The sequence below is a fragment of the Schistosoma haematobium genome, chromosome 1 (genome assembly GCF_000699445.3).
Source record: "Schistosoma haematobium chromosome 1, whole genome shotgun sequence".
Classification (NCBI taxonomy): domain Eukaryota; kingdom Metazoa; phylum Platyhelminthes; class Trematoda; order Strigeidida; family Schistosomatidae; genus Schistosoma; species Schistosoma haematobium.
In genome coordinates this window covers 17,871,379-17,888,030 of record NC_067196.1, presented here as the reverse complement: position 1 = coordinate 17,888,030, position 16,652 = coordinate 17,871,379, and the positions used below count along the sequence as shown (strand labels likewise).

The 16,652-nt window shown below is 31.3% G+C and overlaps 1 protein-coding gene across 3 annotated transcripts in view; it reads left to right on the top strand.

The window, feature by feature from the left end:
* Positions 1-16,652, top strand: part of MS3_00004034 (uncharacterized protein) — a 60,560-nt gene that overhangs the window by 7,049 nt on the left and 36,859 nt on the right. For all 3 annotated transcript variants that reach the window (XM_051211921.1, XM_051211922.1, XM_051211919.1), the window contains exons 2-3: positions 7,556-7,630; positions 11,084-11,182. In XM_051211921.1, the coding sequence (XP_051073295.1) occupies positions 7,556-7,630; positions 11,084-11,182 (174 nt within the window). The remainder of the gene's footprint in view (positions 1-7,555; positions 7,631-11,083; positions 11,183-16,652) is intronic.

The following is a 16,652-nucleotide window of genomic DNA, read 5'->3' as shown; positions in this document are numbered from 1 at the left end:
ATAGTTTATATCATGGACTGATTTTAATTAGATAATCATTGGAAGTTAGGAAGCATTGAATAGCTGGGTTTATTTTTACCAGGACCTACGGTCTTATAACAAGCGTATAATCGTTTTCTATTCATTGTACATTGTAAATAAATAGTAGTATTTGAGTTAGTGAATAGTTTTACAAACAGTCTGTGGTAGCATTCGTAAGACGATTATTATTATTTTAAACGTTATGATGTTTGAATATTAAAGATTCCCATTGTGAAAATTAGAACAACACATATAAGCGAACAATTGTTTTCAATTAGATCGTTATCAGGCTTTACTCTAATATACATGAATATTTATATGAAAATGTTAAACCAATCAAGGCAATTTGCGTCAATAATCACCACACATAATAGGTAAAAATACAAGTTGGTAGTAGGAAGACAGGTGTACTGATAGTAGTAAGAGAAATAAAATACGATAACAAAAGTCTTATCAATAGTTGAACGTTGGAAATAGGTCAAACGTGGTTAAATGGACTTGGAATAGTCATCACAAAACAGTAAAATCATTACGTAATAAGAAGTGTGTAAATAATTGGATGGTGAAGAATACAAACGGAAAGAGGCGGAAAATTACAGACAAATAATGAATGTTATCAGAAGGGGTTTGTGGAGATTTAAGAAAGTTCACAGATTGAAATCATGAGTCAATTGAATCTAGACCACCATGGAAAACGTAGAAGCACTGGACGGCCGTTTCGTCGTAGTATGGGACTCCTCAGCAGTGCACATCCATGGATGTGAAAATAAGACTAATGATAGCAAAAATAGAATAAAACAAATAAATAATAATAAAAATTTTAAAAAATCGTTTGTTAAGTTATAACTGGCCATGGAAGGGATAGGGAGGTTACGAATTTCTTATCTACACGTAAATTGGGGCTACATGTACAGATTCCTATGGCTTCAGCCATATGTAGGAGGCGGGAACGAACTCCGTTGGGAAATGATGGGGCTATACGACAGGTCACTTGAAATGCTTCCGATTTATCTACAGTATGACCGCTATCGATAAGATGTGCCAAGATAGAACTGTGTATTGTTTTTATCTGGCCCTTTATAAACCAAGCTGGTAGATGTCTTCCTACTATCAACTTGTATTTCTACCTATTATGTGTGGTGACCTATTCTATTTTATTGTGATTATTGACCCATATTGCCTTGATGGGTTTAACATTTTCATATAAATATTCATGTATATTAGAGTAAAGCCTGATAACGATTGTTCGCTTACATGTGTTATGATGTTTACACAGTCATTCAATTTTACCATTGGATATAACTGGGTAGTTATTGAATGAAAATAATCTTAATTACATGGGATACATCACTTAAATGTCTAAGATCATGAACTATTGAATAACTATAATTTCTTGAGTTAATCCAGCTGCCATAGTTTCGTATTTACAAGTAATTATCTGACTAGTTAGATTTCCACATACATCTTCATTGAATAACCGTCTAATAGATTTCCTGAAATGTGGAACTATGAATATAGATTGATATTAGTCAACGACTTTGATTGACAACTATACCTAGTTACAAAATGAATGAAATTGGAAAATGCATCTCAATAATTGAACACTACTGTACTTAGTTCAATATCATATACTTCTAAATAAAGCGTCATTTCGGGTTGTAAATTGAGTAGTTCTGAACAATAGAGAAAATTGCTTAACATTTATTAGCATTCGAGTAAAATCAGTTTTATATAAATCTAGAGTTTAACAAATATCAGAATATATACGAATATTCGTCAACATTAGAACGAATAGTTTGACAGAAATTGGGCGCCGAGTAAAGAGGAGTCATTTTATTTGAAATAATCTCAGCGATTGAAATTTAAATAATTCCAACGTTTCATCCAGCTAACTTATCTGGACTTCTTCAGAATAATAATCAAAATCAAAATCATCAAAGAAATGTATAGCTTTTTAACAATCATAACTATACTGTGTTACACCAGTCAAATTTGGATGTTGATTTTTGTAAAGTAGGTTAATATGAGTCAGTTAACTACAGTTCATGTGAGAAAATTCAACTACATGGAAATAATTAACTGAGTAATAAATTGTATGTGTGTGAGTGTGTAGGTATGTATGTGTGAGATTAATTATTGATGTTCTGTGTTGATATGTTATATATGAAGGAATAAATAAAAAGTACAAGTTCAATGTTGATAAAATTGTTAATGAATAATCGATGTACATGTCAAACAAATACCTAAATTGTATTGCTAAAAACTCATTGAAATCAGTCAAAAATAACGATGCATGTGAATTAAACAGGTTGAAAAAAGAGAGGGTTCAAATTACTTGTCATAACGAAAGTTGCCAGGTAGTCGTAAGCTGAATACCATCTTTTCGGTTCAGGCTGTTCTTGTTCTTGTTCAGAATAGCTTAATCTTTATTCATCACTAAACTGAACCATTCATAACTATTGATTATAGAATCCGTTCACCGAATTTGAATTAATATCAATTTGTGATCATGATCTATAAATCTAAGGATTTGATCAATAGTATATTTGTATTTCATTCTATTATTTATTTGATTTTTATCTATCATTGATAAATACTTTTGTGGATAAATATCAATGAATCAAAATCAAAGGTTTTATATAAACTATTCTGAAAAAAATATAACTGATAGTTTGTCTATACTACACAAGCCGTTCCCAGTGGAGTTCAACCAGGTCTGTTGTGAGATATCAACTCACTGAAGACAATGGTGTACGGTGGTGCAATTTTGTGGATCAGTTGAAGTTAAACATTAATACCATTGGATACCGGCCGGCTCAGTAGTCTAGTGGTTAAGCTCCTGGTGCGAGATTGATAGGTCCTGTGTTCGAATTTCGCGGAGCACTGCTGAGGAGTCCCATAGTAGAACGAAACGGCCATGCAGTGCTTTCAGGTTTTCCATGGTGGTCTAGCTTCAATTGACTCATGATTTCAATCTGTGAAAATTCTTCATTTGTTTATCAAACGTTTTTTACATAACAAAACATTGATTACACCAACCTATAATTATGTTTTTAATCAATTCACTCTATATTACTTAATCAATATACTTATAAAATAACCATTGAACTCATAGCTTTAAGCATTTTATTAGAAGAGATTGAATAAACGTTTTTGTAAGGAGACTATGAGTATCATTTTTTATCATTAGTCACTGGAAAAAAAGGTAATTCAAGTAGAAAAAAATACCCGTGTATTTGAAAAAAGTGATCATGTTGGTCTTCTACATTTCTCCTATCTTCAATGTGACATTTATGGAATGTTATGTAAAAATAAGTTATTGATTTGTATTTTTATCACAAAAAAAAATAAATAATTTGCAAACATTTAGTAATTTTCATCTAGAAACATATTGCAATACACGCTCAATTGAGTTCGTTCTCATTTAACTCGGTTAAGCCCTTTTGTTAACTTATTTAGCGGACAAAGACATCCGTACTATAACAACTTATTGTATCTTGATTATTGTTGCGCTTGTATGAAATATGTATGCTTGAACATTGCTTACCGCCTACGCATATATTCATTCTGCTAGCTTTATTATTAGCTGCTTAATTGATTCAATGATCCATTCATTTTCCTATATATATTTAACACTCGACACTCAGTTCGCTCACTCACTCATTCGCATCATTGTTAATAAAACTGTAGTCGCTGCTTCTCTTTGCCTTCTGATTTCAACACTGTTGAGGGTTATATGATAACGGTTACGAGGGTGATTGGTCAACGAAGCACAGCCACTACAAACCAAGAAAAAAAGTATTTTCATTTGAATGATTTTTCATAAATTTAAACAAAGAAAAATAATATTTTCAGAGTAAGATTGTAATTCTCTGCTTTCTTATCAGTTACAAACAAGATGTGTTAAGCTGACCCAGGAAATTTCTCAAAAAGACAAAATGCTCAAAGGGGTCCCAAAAAAAAGCGCTGAGAAACATTCAATAGACGTTTCTCAGAAACATCTAGAAAGTGAAAATTCACTTGTCAACTTTCTGATTCGATGATTATCTATTCTGCTAATATGTTTAGAAAGGTTTCAGAACTTTCCAGAAGCCCAAAGTCATCTGAAATGCTAGAAATACTCTTGATTTTTTGCACATGATCTAACATTGGAGCAAAAAGTTCTTCCCATATTTTATGACTTTTCTTTCGTATTCAAGTTACCGTGTGGATTTAGCCTGGGGGTTACTAGGAGAGTTTAGGAAACTGAATCAAGCGTTCAATTAAAAGATTTATCAGTATGAAGTTTAACTACTTCAGAATATACGAACATATGAATTGTTTATCAACGAACAGTTTAGATATTAATTTATTTTGTTAACAAATTAAATTAAAATTAACGTTTTATTGTATTTTGTTGATAAATAATAAGCGTTATAACAACAAGATATTGAAGATTATGATTCAATTATGTAATATTATAAAAGATGATTGTTATAACTTGTCAATTGAATGCTACTTGAAGCTTCGTGTATTTAGTGAGATTTGTGTCGTTGGTGAGGAGCAGGGATATAGTTTCTTCCAACCCAAAGTCTACGAGAACTCATCGAATTATGCCTAACAACATATCTTCAGTTCAACAACAAAATCTACGAACAAACGAAAGGGACACCAATGAGATCACCAATATCAGGACTGATCGCAGAAGCAGTGATGCAGAGACTAGAAGCCGCGATATTACCAGTGATCAAGCCAAAAATTTGGATTCGCTATGTAGACGACACATTCGTCATCGTCAAAATAATGAGCTGGAAAACACTTACAAACTGATCAACAGCGTTTTCGATGACATCAAGTTCACAATGGAACGGGAGTCAAACAACAGACTATCATTCTTGGATATATTGGTCAGTAGGACCGACACAGGAAAACTGGAAACCCAAGTGTATAGGAAACCGACCCATACGGATCAAATTCTCAACTACAATCGCAACAACCCACGAGCTTACAAAATCAACTGCGTACACACTTTGTTCAAGAGGGCGAGGACACACTGCAGCACAGTGACAGCACGAAAAAATGAGCAACACCTGAAAGACGTATTTCAAAAGAACGGCTACCCAATCAACTTCATCAAAAAATACCGACCGCGCGTAGCATCAGAACCCAAGTCAAGCACAGAAATCAACAGAAGGATCGCCCTACCATACATAAAAGGCATATTAGAAACCACAACGAGACTGCTGAAAACCTTCGGGATAGGTGTGGCACACAAACAGACAAAATCACTACAATCAATCCTATGCAAACCAAAGGATGAAATAACAAAGGAAAACAAATCAAACATCATCTACAAAATAAATTGTGCCAACTGCGAAAAACACCACATCGGACAAAGCAGACATCCCCTTCAACTTCGCCTACATGAACATCGATTAGCAGTCAAACGCCATGATATATCCCCACTTATATCAATACACGTGGACATCTGCGGACACTCATTCGATTGGGAAAATGTGGAAATCTTAGACAGAGGAAATTCCAAAAACACCAGAGAATTTTTAGAAGCCTGGCACTTAGGTCAATCAGCAATCAACAAGCATATTGAAATCAATCCAATTTATCAACCAATCAGGAAAATCATACACAAATGTAGGAACAAAAATCAAACCAATGGGAGACACAACCAAAACAAAGAAGTAAACAATGACAAATTTAAGGTCAATAAGAACCAATCAACATCGAGGTGTACAGAACAAGCTGTGAAACTCATATGGAGAAATTCGAAAACTTCACTTCTATCTGAAGTTTGTGCCGATGATGTCGTTCAGAAGAACGATGAAAGCTACATGACCGAACCATCCAGCTCAGACAACAAAAATCCATCAAGAAGATTTATTAACCGCAAAACACGACGACGACTCTAGTCGAAAATACACTCATTTATATATTGATTGTACACCCATTTTGATTAATAATTAGGATTACATCATATACTCAGTTATAACAAATCACATAATGAGCATAGTTCATGTCAACTGAATACAAGAATATCGTATATTATACAAGAAAACAAAACAACTACTACACTGAATGACCATCATATTGAATCAAAACGGAAGTAATCTTGAACCAAAACTCATAATGAGGAAATCAATCGAAAATTGACTTTTCTTTCCATTATATCAATGATAACAATTAACTTCTGAATACAATATAGAACATATTCGACGTTTACAGTTATTGTATTTTATTTCACTTATAAACTATTTAGTGTATAAAAACAATAAAGGTTTTTATACTTGAAATTATAGTGAGAATTATTTTGTATTTTTTAAAGATCGCATACTTTTCGTTTAAATCTAAGCAACACATTACTAGAATTAACTTGATTAAAAGACATGGTCACGTGTGACTCAATAATACGATTGTTGATTTAGTGAGTTTGTCAGTTGTGAAAAATGGTTAAATTGTCCCTATATATATGAGTATATATGAGTATTTGATGTTGGTTAGATGTCTTATTTACAAAGTCATTTTCCACAATAGGCAACTGTAAAATGTATTTGGATTCTATGATTGTTACAATGACAAGTACAAATGTGTGCAACTTAATTAAAGGTTTTTACTGTATATTTTTATCACTATTGGTTTATTCGGTTTATAATACATATATAAGTAAATAGAAATGTACTCTACATTATCTAACTTTGATTTTTATGAAAGTAATATACATCATTATTATAGTTAAAAGGTGCATTTCTGTACTCAAACGGTTATATGTGCCGTCTATGGCAAATACGTTATGTTTATTATATCAAAACTCAATTTATGATTTGTTCATGGTATATTTTTGCCATTTCAGTATTTATTATCAGTTTGTATATTAATGACAACTCTGTGCTCATTTGGATCTATTCTTTTTGCTGGAGTATATACAATAACTAATTCTATAGTGCAAAACCATTTCACTAGGACTTTTTCATAATCTATGATTTTCATTAGTTCATATTCGTATTAGTTTTGTGGAAAATGGTTATTTTGGTGGAGTTTTGTTCTCTGAGCTGGATGGTGTGATCGTGGAGCTTTCATCGTTCTTCTGAACGACATCATCAGCACAAACTTCAGATAGAAGTGAAGTTTTCGAATTTCTCCATATGAGTTTCACAGCTTGTTCTGTACACCTCGATGTTGATTGGTTCTTATTGACCTTAAATTTGTCATTGTTTGTGCTGATGATGTCGTTCAGAAAAACGGTGAAAGCTGTACGACCAAACCATCCACCTCAACAAAAACAAAACTCCATCAAAATCATCCACCTGAGCTACACATCTTCTCCACCATCTCAAAATGATTATTTTAGAATCAATGTAGAAATTATCTTTTTCCGAAAGTTTAAACTCAGGTCTTTTATCACAGTGTTATTGCAATATTATTACATAATAATTTTTACTAATCTGATTATATCAGTAAACCGCCAACCATATTGTACTAATTTTCATAATATATTTCATACATTGTTATATTCAACTTTTATTTGCATTATGTCTAATAGGATGCATTGAGACAGTATTGTGAAAGCCTTTGGTACTCTGGATTAGAATACAAACGTCCGACTCATGAAGAAATTGTAAGTGTTAAATTACATTAATAATCGCTACTTTGTACATCAGTTATTATAGTTGATATTCATTTAAGAATCTTATTTATTCTAGCATCAATAAGCCTTAACGATAATAGGTAGTTATCCTTAATGCAAACGAGACTATTCAGCAAAACATCGAATAAAAGGCCAAATCCATATGTTCTAATACAAGGCAAACACATGTAGTTGGTAATACTTTGTTCTGTATTTTTATTGTTTATATCATTGTAGTACTTCGAAAGTTGACTGATTGTTAATGGTTCGAAGTTATATATAAAATCTACTCCAGTGATTTAACCAAATGTTGAATTATCTACAATGAACTCATTTAATCATATGATAAACACACTGATAATAGGATAAAGGTTTATCATTTATTCTGAATGCCTTTTCATATTTACGAATATCGGTAGACAAAATTATTACCCAATAGATTATTGTTTCTTATTCGAATATTTACGGATGGTTAGAATTTGTAAATTCTGCTAATTAATCTAAAATTCTGTTCGAAGAGTTACCATTTAATATTGATTTCATGTTGAATTTATTTATATCTATGCTCTGATTCTTTTATTCATCATTAATGTAGCTTTAAGTTTATACAAAGTAAATTGAATGATCAATGTTAATATTTAACCAGGTCCGTTGTGAGATATCAGCTCACTGAAGACAATGGTGTAGGGTGGCGTGATTTCGTGGATTAGTTGAAGTTAGACATTAACACCGTTGGGTGCCAGCTCAGTGGTCTAGTGGTTAAGCGTTCGTGCGCGAGACTGATAGGTCATGGGTTCGAATCTCGCGGGGGGCGGGATCGTGGATACGCACTGCTGAGGAGTCCCATACTAGGATGAGACGGTCGTCCCGTGCTTCCAGGTTTCCCATGGTGGTCTGGCTTTAATTGACTCATGATTTCAACTATTGAAATTACTAAAATCTCTACAAAACCTCTTCTTAATATTCAATAGTTAAATGATACTAACACAAAATGGTGTCTGATTCTGGTTAAAATTATTGAAAAAAACAATTGTCAAGTTATGTAACTAAATCACTTAAAAAAAGCACGTTAATGGTCAACTACATATCAACTTACATAGATATACACTTCATATAGTAGTGGTGTATGCTGATGTGTTTAAAAATCACCATTTGATTCATATAAATGTTCTGCATTGGTTTTTATTGTTGTTTAATGTTTACTGTCAACAAATAAATGTACTATATTGTTCAATGATAATTTATCACTTGATAAAGTATATTTAAATTGGATTTGATAAGACAAGATTCTAGATATCAAGTGTTAGAGATTCTATAAATCCATTTTCATTCGAACATTATGTAACCATGTAAACAATATACTAAATGTAAATTGTAAATTCATGAACAATGAACTGTATTACGATTTCAATCGATTATTCATTAACCAACCGATGTAAATTAATAGTTTAAAGTATCATTGTAATGAATTCAATTGATTATTTGATTTGGACATTACAAGTTCTTCTTAAGTATAACAAATACCATTCCTAAATGAAATGATTAATATACATGCCAGATATGACCAGATGATATTATTCATTATTTTTCTAATACGTTGAATCTTTTAAACAAATATGACAATATAATCAAAGATGGATAGTGGCTAGCAGTTGAATTCAGGACGCACGTTTCGCCCTACTTAGTACTCGTCAGCTGTATTTACCTGCTAGCCATCATCCATACTTGCTTATAAAGCTTGTGACTTAAAGCAACATCAAGATAGTTCGCAAAGGATGCACATATGCCAACAAGAGACTGATCAACTGGAGTTCGAAACAACAATGGGAAGATACAAGCAAAAGAATACCAAATGAATTCAAATATGACACTACTTTGTAATCTTTCAAAATGATGATGGTTGAAATATTTTAATGTTAACTTTTCCCCAGATTCATAAGTTGTCAGAGTAAAAGGCTATGACATTTATCAAAAGTGGATGTACTTCGACAACAGTGAAGTCATCTTAATTATTTTACGATTTTGCAGTATGTTTAAATGTAGTCAGCTTGTGATGGAAATTTAGTTTCCATAACTGTACACTTGTGAATAGATAGTGAACAGTATTTACAGTTTCAGAGGTCAACCCTTTAAAATAAGGTTCATTATTTGATGAGATGATATACAACTTGACATTTACATATGATTTTTGCATAGTAGAATGTATTTTAATTATTGGGAAACACTAACAAAATCATTAGAATCCTTGTTCACTGACACATTTAAAGATATAATGTGGACTTGGACGTGTAGATTTTTAGCATTTTGTCTATTTATATTTAGCCTTGATGAAACTAGTGTTTCAGTGGCAACTTAACCTGTATTATCTAATGTTTATTCTGGAGACGTCCCCCTGACGTATTCTGATAACTAGTTAGTATACAACAACTATACTTTTCTCCGATATTACTCAAAGTTGATTACTTGGTTCAAGATTCATAAAATGTGTGACTATTTGATGTTGCTTAACTTCATGAATTTCATGATGAAAATATTCATAATACTATTCAACTTTCAAACCATTCACTTAGATTTAAATAAAAATCGTCACCACTCATGATAGCTTTGTATAGTAGTCTGTAAAGATAAAAGCACAATCAATGACATCACAACTTTGAGTTTTTTTATCATCAATGACCAAATGTTACCTTTGTAAGGTGCTTGGAAATGTTTTGAGTACTTGTTATACCATAAGGGGTTTTTGTGGATATCATAGTAGTTTCACCAGTTGGGATCATGAGTCAATTGAAGTTAGACCACCGTGGAAAACCTGGAAGCACCGGATGGCCGTTTCGTCCTATTGTGGGACTCTTCAGCAGTGCGCATCCGTGATCCCGCCTCGCAAGATTACAACCCATGACCTATCAGTCTAGCGCATGAACGATTAACTTCTAGACCACTGAGCCGGCATCTAACGGTGTTAATGTCCAACATTTTATAATAAAGATCATTTCAAAAGACATAGATGTTATAAAAAGAAAGGTTTTTATGGTAAAACATAATCTAATTCGGTAAAAGTCAGTCACTTGTTAATATCTTTTTGAAATATACGTAATTTACAAGTATGTAAAAAGTAATTTGACTATGATATCGATCATATTAAGAGCGATAACGGGGCTTTGTCAACAACATTACAAGTTGATTACATCATACTATAGACAGCCGATTACTGACTATTAGATTTCGGTATGACAGTTCCCTGTTATTGGCTATTCTGTTACAAAATTTATAAGTTTCGTATCTTATTAAGTGAAATGAAAGGTTTCATGAGTTAAAAATTACAAAATATTGGAACTTTTATTCAATGAAACACTTTTGGGTGATTACATTACATAACTACTGATTATGGTATCACCTATAGTATTACTGTTTCCATTTCTTTTTGCTTGGTTTAATAAATTTTAGTTAGCCAAATGTGGAATACTCTTCTATGGGCAACCAATACCAGTAAATATTCTTTATGCATTTTACTATCAACTGGAAAATTTATTCGCCATGAGTAAAGTGAGTTCAGAGTCTGGTCAATTATAATATAAGAAAACATTATACTGTTTTTTTCAACAGATATCAATTTAGTTTATGGTGGTTTATTGGGTTATTTCATTGTTGGTATTTTGGAGTGAATTTTGATTAGTCTTAATTATCATATAGTGGATCTTTGTGAATTTGTTTAATGTAGCCATTAGACCACAAGAATTTTTATCATAAATGAAATATAGGAAGGAGTGAAATACGGAACTCCCATGTTGTTTCAATTGGGACTCGTCATCTGGTTATGCCTGAATTTCAGAGTAAACGTCTCCATGATTCGAACTCAGTACGTTTCGCATCAAGCTGCAAATGTATTATCCACCGAGACTTATCAAAATTTAGTCAGAAATGTTAAAATTGGGATAGTTCAAAAGACCTACTAAAACTTCATTAAAAACTCATACTCATTTTAAAAGTAAATAGGTGTCTGGATTCAGTAGTTAAGTGGATAACACTGGTTGTTTGAAACAAAAGGTCCCGTGTTTAAGTTCCGGAATGAGAATCAACTTAGATACAAATAAATCTGCCCGGTATTAATGGTCTGATCGTAGAGCATTTTTTTCGATGAAATGACAATTAACTTTATTCTTAGACAAGCGATACCAATAAAATGCATTTGTCTCAAAGTGTCACTTCTTAGTTTCTAGTGAGTAATGAATGGATAGTTTGAAATTAAATAGTAGAGGTATCTGTATCAAAACAGTAAAAACAATCTTTGAGGAAATTAATTGATTTTGTATTGTTTTGTGATGATTGTTATTTTTACTTGATCGATAAAATTGGAAACATTCATAAAAGTATTGGTGCTTACTAGTTTACATTTCATTTATGTCATTATAAAGTATATTTTTCGCAATGGTTTTCTTAAATCAATGGTAAAATAAATAATGGTTTAATTTAATTGTTATGTACTGACTAATACATTCGGTGTTCATATTCATTTACAAGTAAGTTTTTGAAACGACCTAGCAATCATGTTTACATAGAAACTCCCCTACTTTCATGTTATATTGCTCGAATAAAACATGAATTATGATTCAATAAAAATTCAGATGTTCCACTTTTGACTTGGTTTATCACATAGATGAAAAACTTCTCGCTAGAAGCCGTTACTAGGACGTATTAATAATCATATCATCTTGGCTTCGACAGATGTTCTTGTTATACATTCGTTTAGATCGAACAATTATTATGAATTCTAATTTTGTGGGTGCATGAGATATCATGATAGGCTTACAACCTGTCGTGATAATAAATACTGAAGATCTCAAATTGAAACATTGAACTTATTGAAATTTTCTCCTTCCTGTCCACATTTTGAAAATAACAAAAAATAACTATATTGAGGTTCATGAACTTAATATACGATGGATGACAAAAATAGTTGTGATACTTGAATTGATCGTCAACTTTCTCAGTTAAAACAAATTATTACTTGTAGTTTTTTTTTCTGGTTAGCGTTTTTTTAGCGAGTTGGTTTTCTACGGGATGGGGACGCTAACCCCATGCCCAACCCTCCTCCTTTATCCGGGCTTGGGACCGGCAGTAGCCCCCGGAGGGACTCCAGGCGGAGTTAATTATTACTTATAGTTAACCACTAATCTTAATATTTTATCATCTATTAGATTATACATGTTTTGACTGAGCCAGCCATTTAAAGTCCAAAATTCAAATAAGATTTCTGTCGAATATTGAATAATAATCTAAAGATACATTTTCATATAAACTGACTTCAATGAGAAAACCAAGAAATTAGTGATGCCGATTTATAATGGAACTTAATTTTACATTTGTAAAAGTTTTTACAAACTGAATTATGATGATACGAATCATGATTATTCAACTATAAAAACTATCTTTTATGAATAACCTGTAAACTGTATTTGTGGATAATTGAGACCTTATTTCAAACGATTATTTTCAAGAAGTGTCGATGTATTTCATGTCATGATCAATGTTCGAGAACTCATAACTCGATAGTTATATGCAATTGCAAAGAAATCTACCAATTAGATTTCACTTCTATGATGACTAATGGACAAAATATATACCTACATTATTGAGAAAGTTCAGGTTTGAATATCACCAATGTACAATAACTAGTAATGAAAAAGTTATTTAATCAGTAACCGAAACATTTAGTAACTAATCCATAAGAATAAACTAGGTTTAGAATAGTAACAAAAGATGGTATAGAGGTAAACCTAGTATTTTGATAATTTGTTGTGAAATAGACCATGGTGTCGTCTAATCTATTCATTATCTAGTCCTTTCTTTATTAGACACAGAATCCAATAATATATAAGTGTTAAATCATTATCATGGTTATTAACTATAGGTAAAAAAACAAGGATATCTACAAGAAAAGTATTAATAGATATTCAATTTGCGCTATTTTAAATGATCTTTTTGTTATTGTTCTTGACTGAAGTTTAATCTGTCGTAATTGACATATGAACACTGTGGGAATCGCGCTGATACATTCACACTGTTACATATTTATCTAGAGTAGATAGAATGTGGCTTGCAACGGAATTCAGACTGTAAAATGTGTCCTATATGATAATTAACCATCATATCCATTGCATAAACTTCTGTCTATTTCGACTTATCAATTCAGTGAATAACTTGTTAAGCATTCAAAATCTAAATTATTGAAATTGAGTACTCATATAAACAGAAACATTGGGATATAAGTACATCCATTTAATGAGTTCTAAAATAGACAAAAACATAAGTCCTATATTACATATCTGATCACATTTCACTTATTCTATTATCATACATTTTTATCTCTTATGAATTAATTTTAAACAATGTAACTATCATATTTGTGCTAATCAATTAGTAAATTGTATCATTTAAGGACAATAGAAAAACAAGTGACCATTAAATAAATAAACAAACTTTCTTTTCACATAAGATATTCTTCTTAAAAGTTTATTGATATATTGAACATTTAACACTCATATATAATAATCATTGGAACTTTAAATGATTCAATAAATTTCTAAATTTTATATTGTATTCTTCAACAATTTCTTTTTTTGACATAGAACTCACTAAAATCCTGAATTCATATTACCCTCTATTATACTTTCAAATGATTAAGGCATTTATAAGATGATACATTTAAACAAGTGTATAATGTGTTACATTGTATATTGTACATAAATGTGACCTTAAAATTGAATAGTTTTATATTATGAATGTTTAAATATTAATTTTATTAACTGTGAATACCAAAAAAAGAAAAGAGAAAGAAAAGAAAAAAAAAGAAAGAAAATTGGTGTCATAAAAATTGGATTAAATAGAATAAACTGTCTTTATTAATATGAATGAATGAGAGTCATATTAATTCATAACTATTCTTCTATTAGTTTTCATGATGGAATTATTTGAATATCTTCTAAGTTCTTAAATGTGGGAATAATGAATGACTTTTAAAATCTATCATGTTTGTATTATATATTGTATATATATTACTTAGTGTAGAGAGTTAGATTTCATTGTTTTAGTAAACACATTGATATTCAGACAATATACATAAATCAAATAAAGAACTATGAAGTCAATTATGCCACAGAAACCTCTTGAATTTTACAATGAAAAAAGCACAAAATACAAAAACATTCAAATATACGAGAGCTCCGTATGCTATTAGACATAAGTAATAATCAATACACTTTTGATTACCTAGATGTGATATTTTGATTTATATGCTTTACATCGGACCTATACCTTCATTTTTATTATATATGTTATTATATATATAAATCATTTAAATTAAGATGTGACATTGGTATAAAGTGTAATGGTATAAACAATAATGAGTTATCGAGTTTTACAGTTTTACTTCAAGTGTTTTAACTCTCATAGTTTACATTACGAGTGGGTCTTTGTTAATTATTTATTAGAAACTATAAAGCATTAAATAATCACAATTTTACTAGGGCTCGAGACTATAATCTAAAGTTTTGCAACGAGTGCTTAACTTTCAAACCAATGATTCTCTATCCAGTGGTGTACATGATGTGTATAGAGACTGTTGAGGAGCACATACCTAAACGAAACATCTGTTTGTGCTTGTTGGTTTTCAATAGTTATTTAACTAAGATCATATATGTGATGTGAACTAGGAGAATTTAAAAATTTCAATTGTTGAGATCATAAGTCAATTGAAGCTAGACCACCATGAAAAATCTGGAAGCACTGGAAGACCGTTTCGTCATATTGTGGGACTCATCAGCAGTGCGCATCCATGATCCCGCCTCGCAGGATTGACTCATGATCTCAACAACTGAAATGACTAAAATCTCAACTCCAAAAACTTATCTTTTAAGTCTGTTATGAAATCACAAGATCGTATCTCATATGACGAAACAATTACAATTGGAAATATTTATTCGAAACATTTAACCTCTTTTTCGTTTTCTTATGACCAACACCCATCATAATGATATTCATCCCTTGCTTTGTCAAGATGTAACCAATTCTTTCATGTATCAACTAATTAGTTTTCTGATGAATATTTTCACTGTTAATTAAAATTCTATCCATTTTAACAAACTGACAGGAATAATCTACATCACACACATACACATAATTTCTAAAAAGCCATAATTATTGCAAAAACACTTACATAAATGTTAGAACTATTATCTTTAATTTACATATATCTGCTCAGCTGTTATTAACTGTAACAGAACAAGTTGCGGTTACGACACCAGATACAAACTTATCTCGCCATCTTATTGATTTTCTTCTGACAAGAAATTATATCTAATGTTTTTTACTAGTTCGTTTTAGTTTCTAAACCATTAATATGTTAGATTTAATGTATGCTGTCATTCATAAAATATATATTCATTTCATAAAGCGCCTACTTCACTGAAGACAATGGTGTACGGTGGCTCAATTTCGTGGATTAGTTGAAATTAGATATTAACATTGTTGGATACTGGCCGACTCAGTGGTCTAATGGTTAAGTGCTCGCGCGCGAGATTGATAGGTCCCGTGTTCGAATCTCGCGGCGGGCGGGATCGTCAGTTAGCACCGCTGAGGATTCCCATACTAAGATGAAATGACCGTTCAGTGCTTCCAGGTTTTCCATGGTGGTCTAGCTTCAATTGACTCATGATTTCAATCTGTGATATTAGATTAGCTTAAAGATATGTGTAAATAAATAACAAAAGTTATTTTATGTAGAAGACGTTAAATAAAATCAAGTTTGTATTAAAGTATTTTGTTGTATAACTTCATAACAATGCTAATTGCTAGTTATTATTAGTTTTACACATATATATTTTTCTTGTTTGTATGTTCTGATTAGTTAACAGTGTTCCCATACTGTTTTTAATCTAGTCGTTCGATATTACTAACAAAACAACTTTGTATTTGTATTATGCGTTTGTACGATCTTGATAAACATTAAAGAAATTAA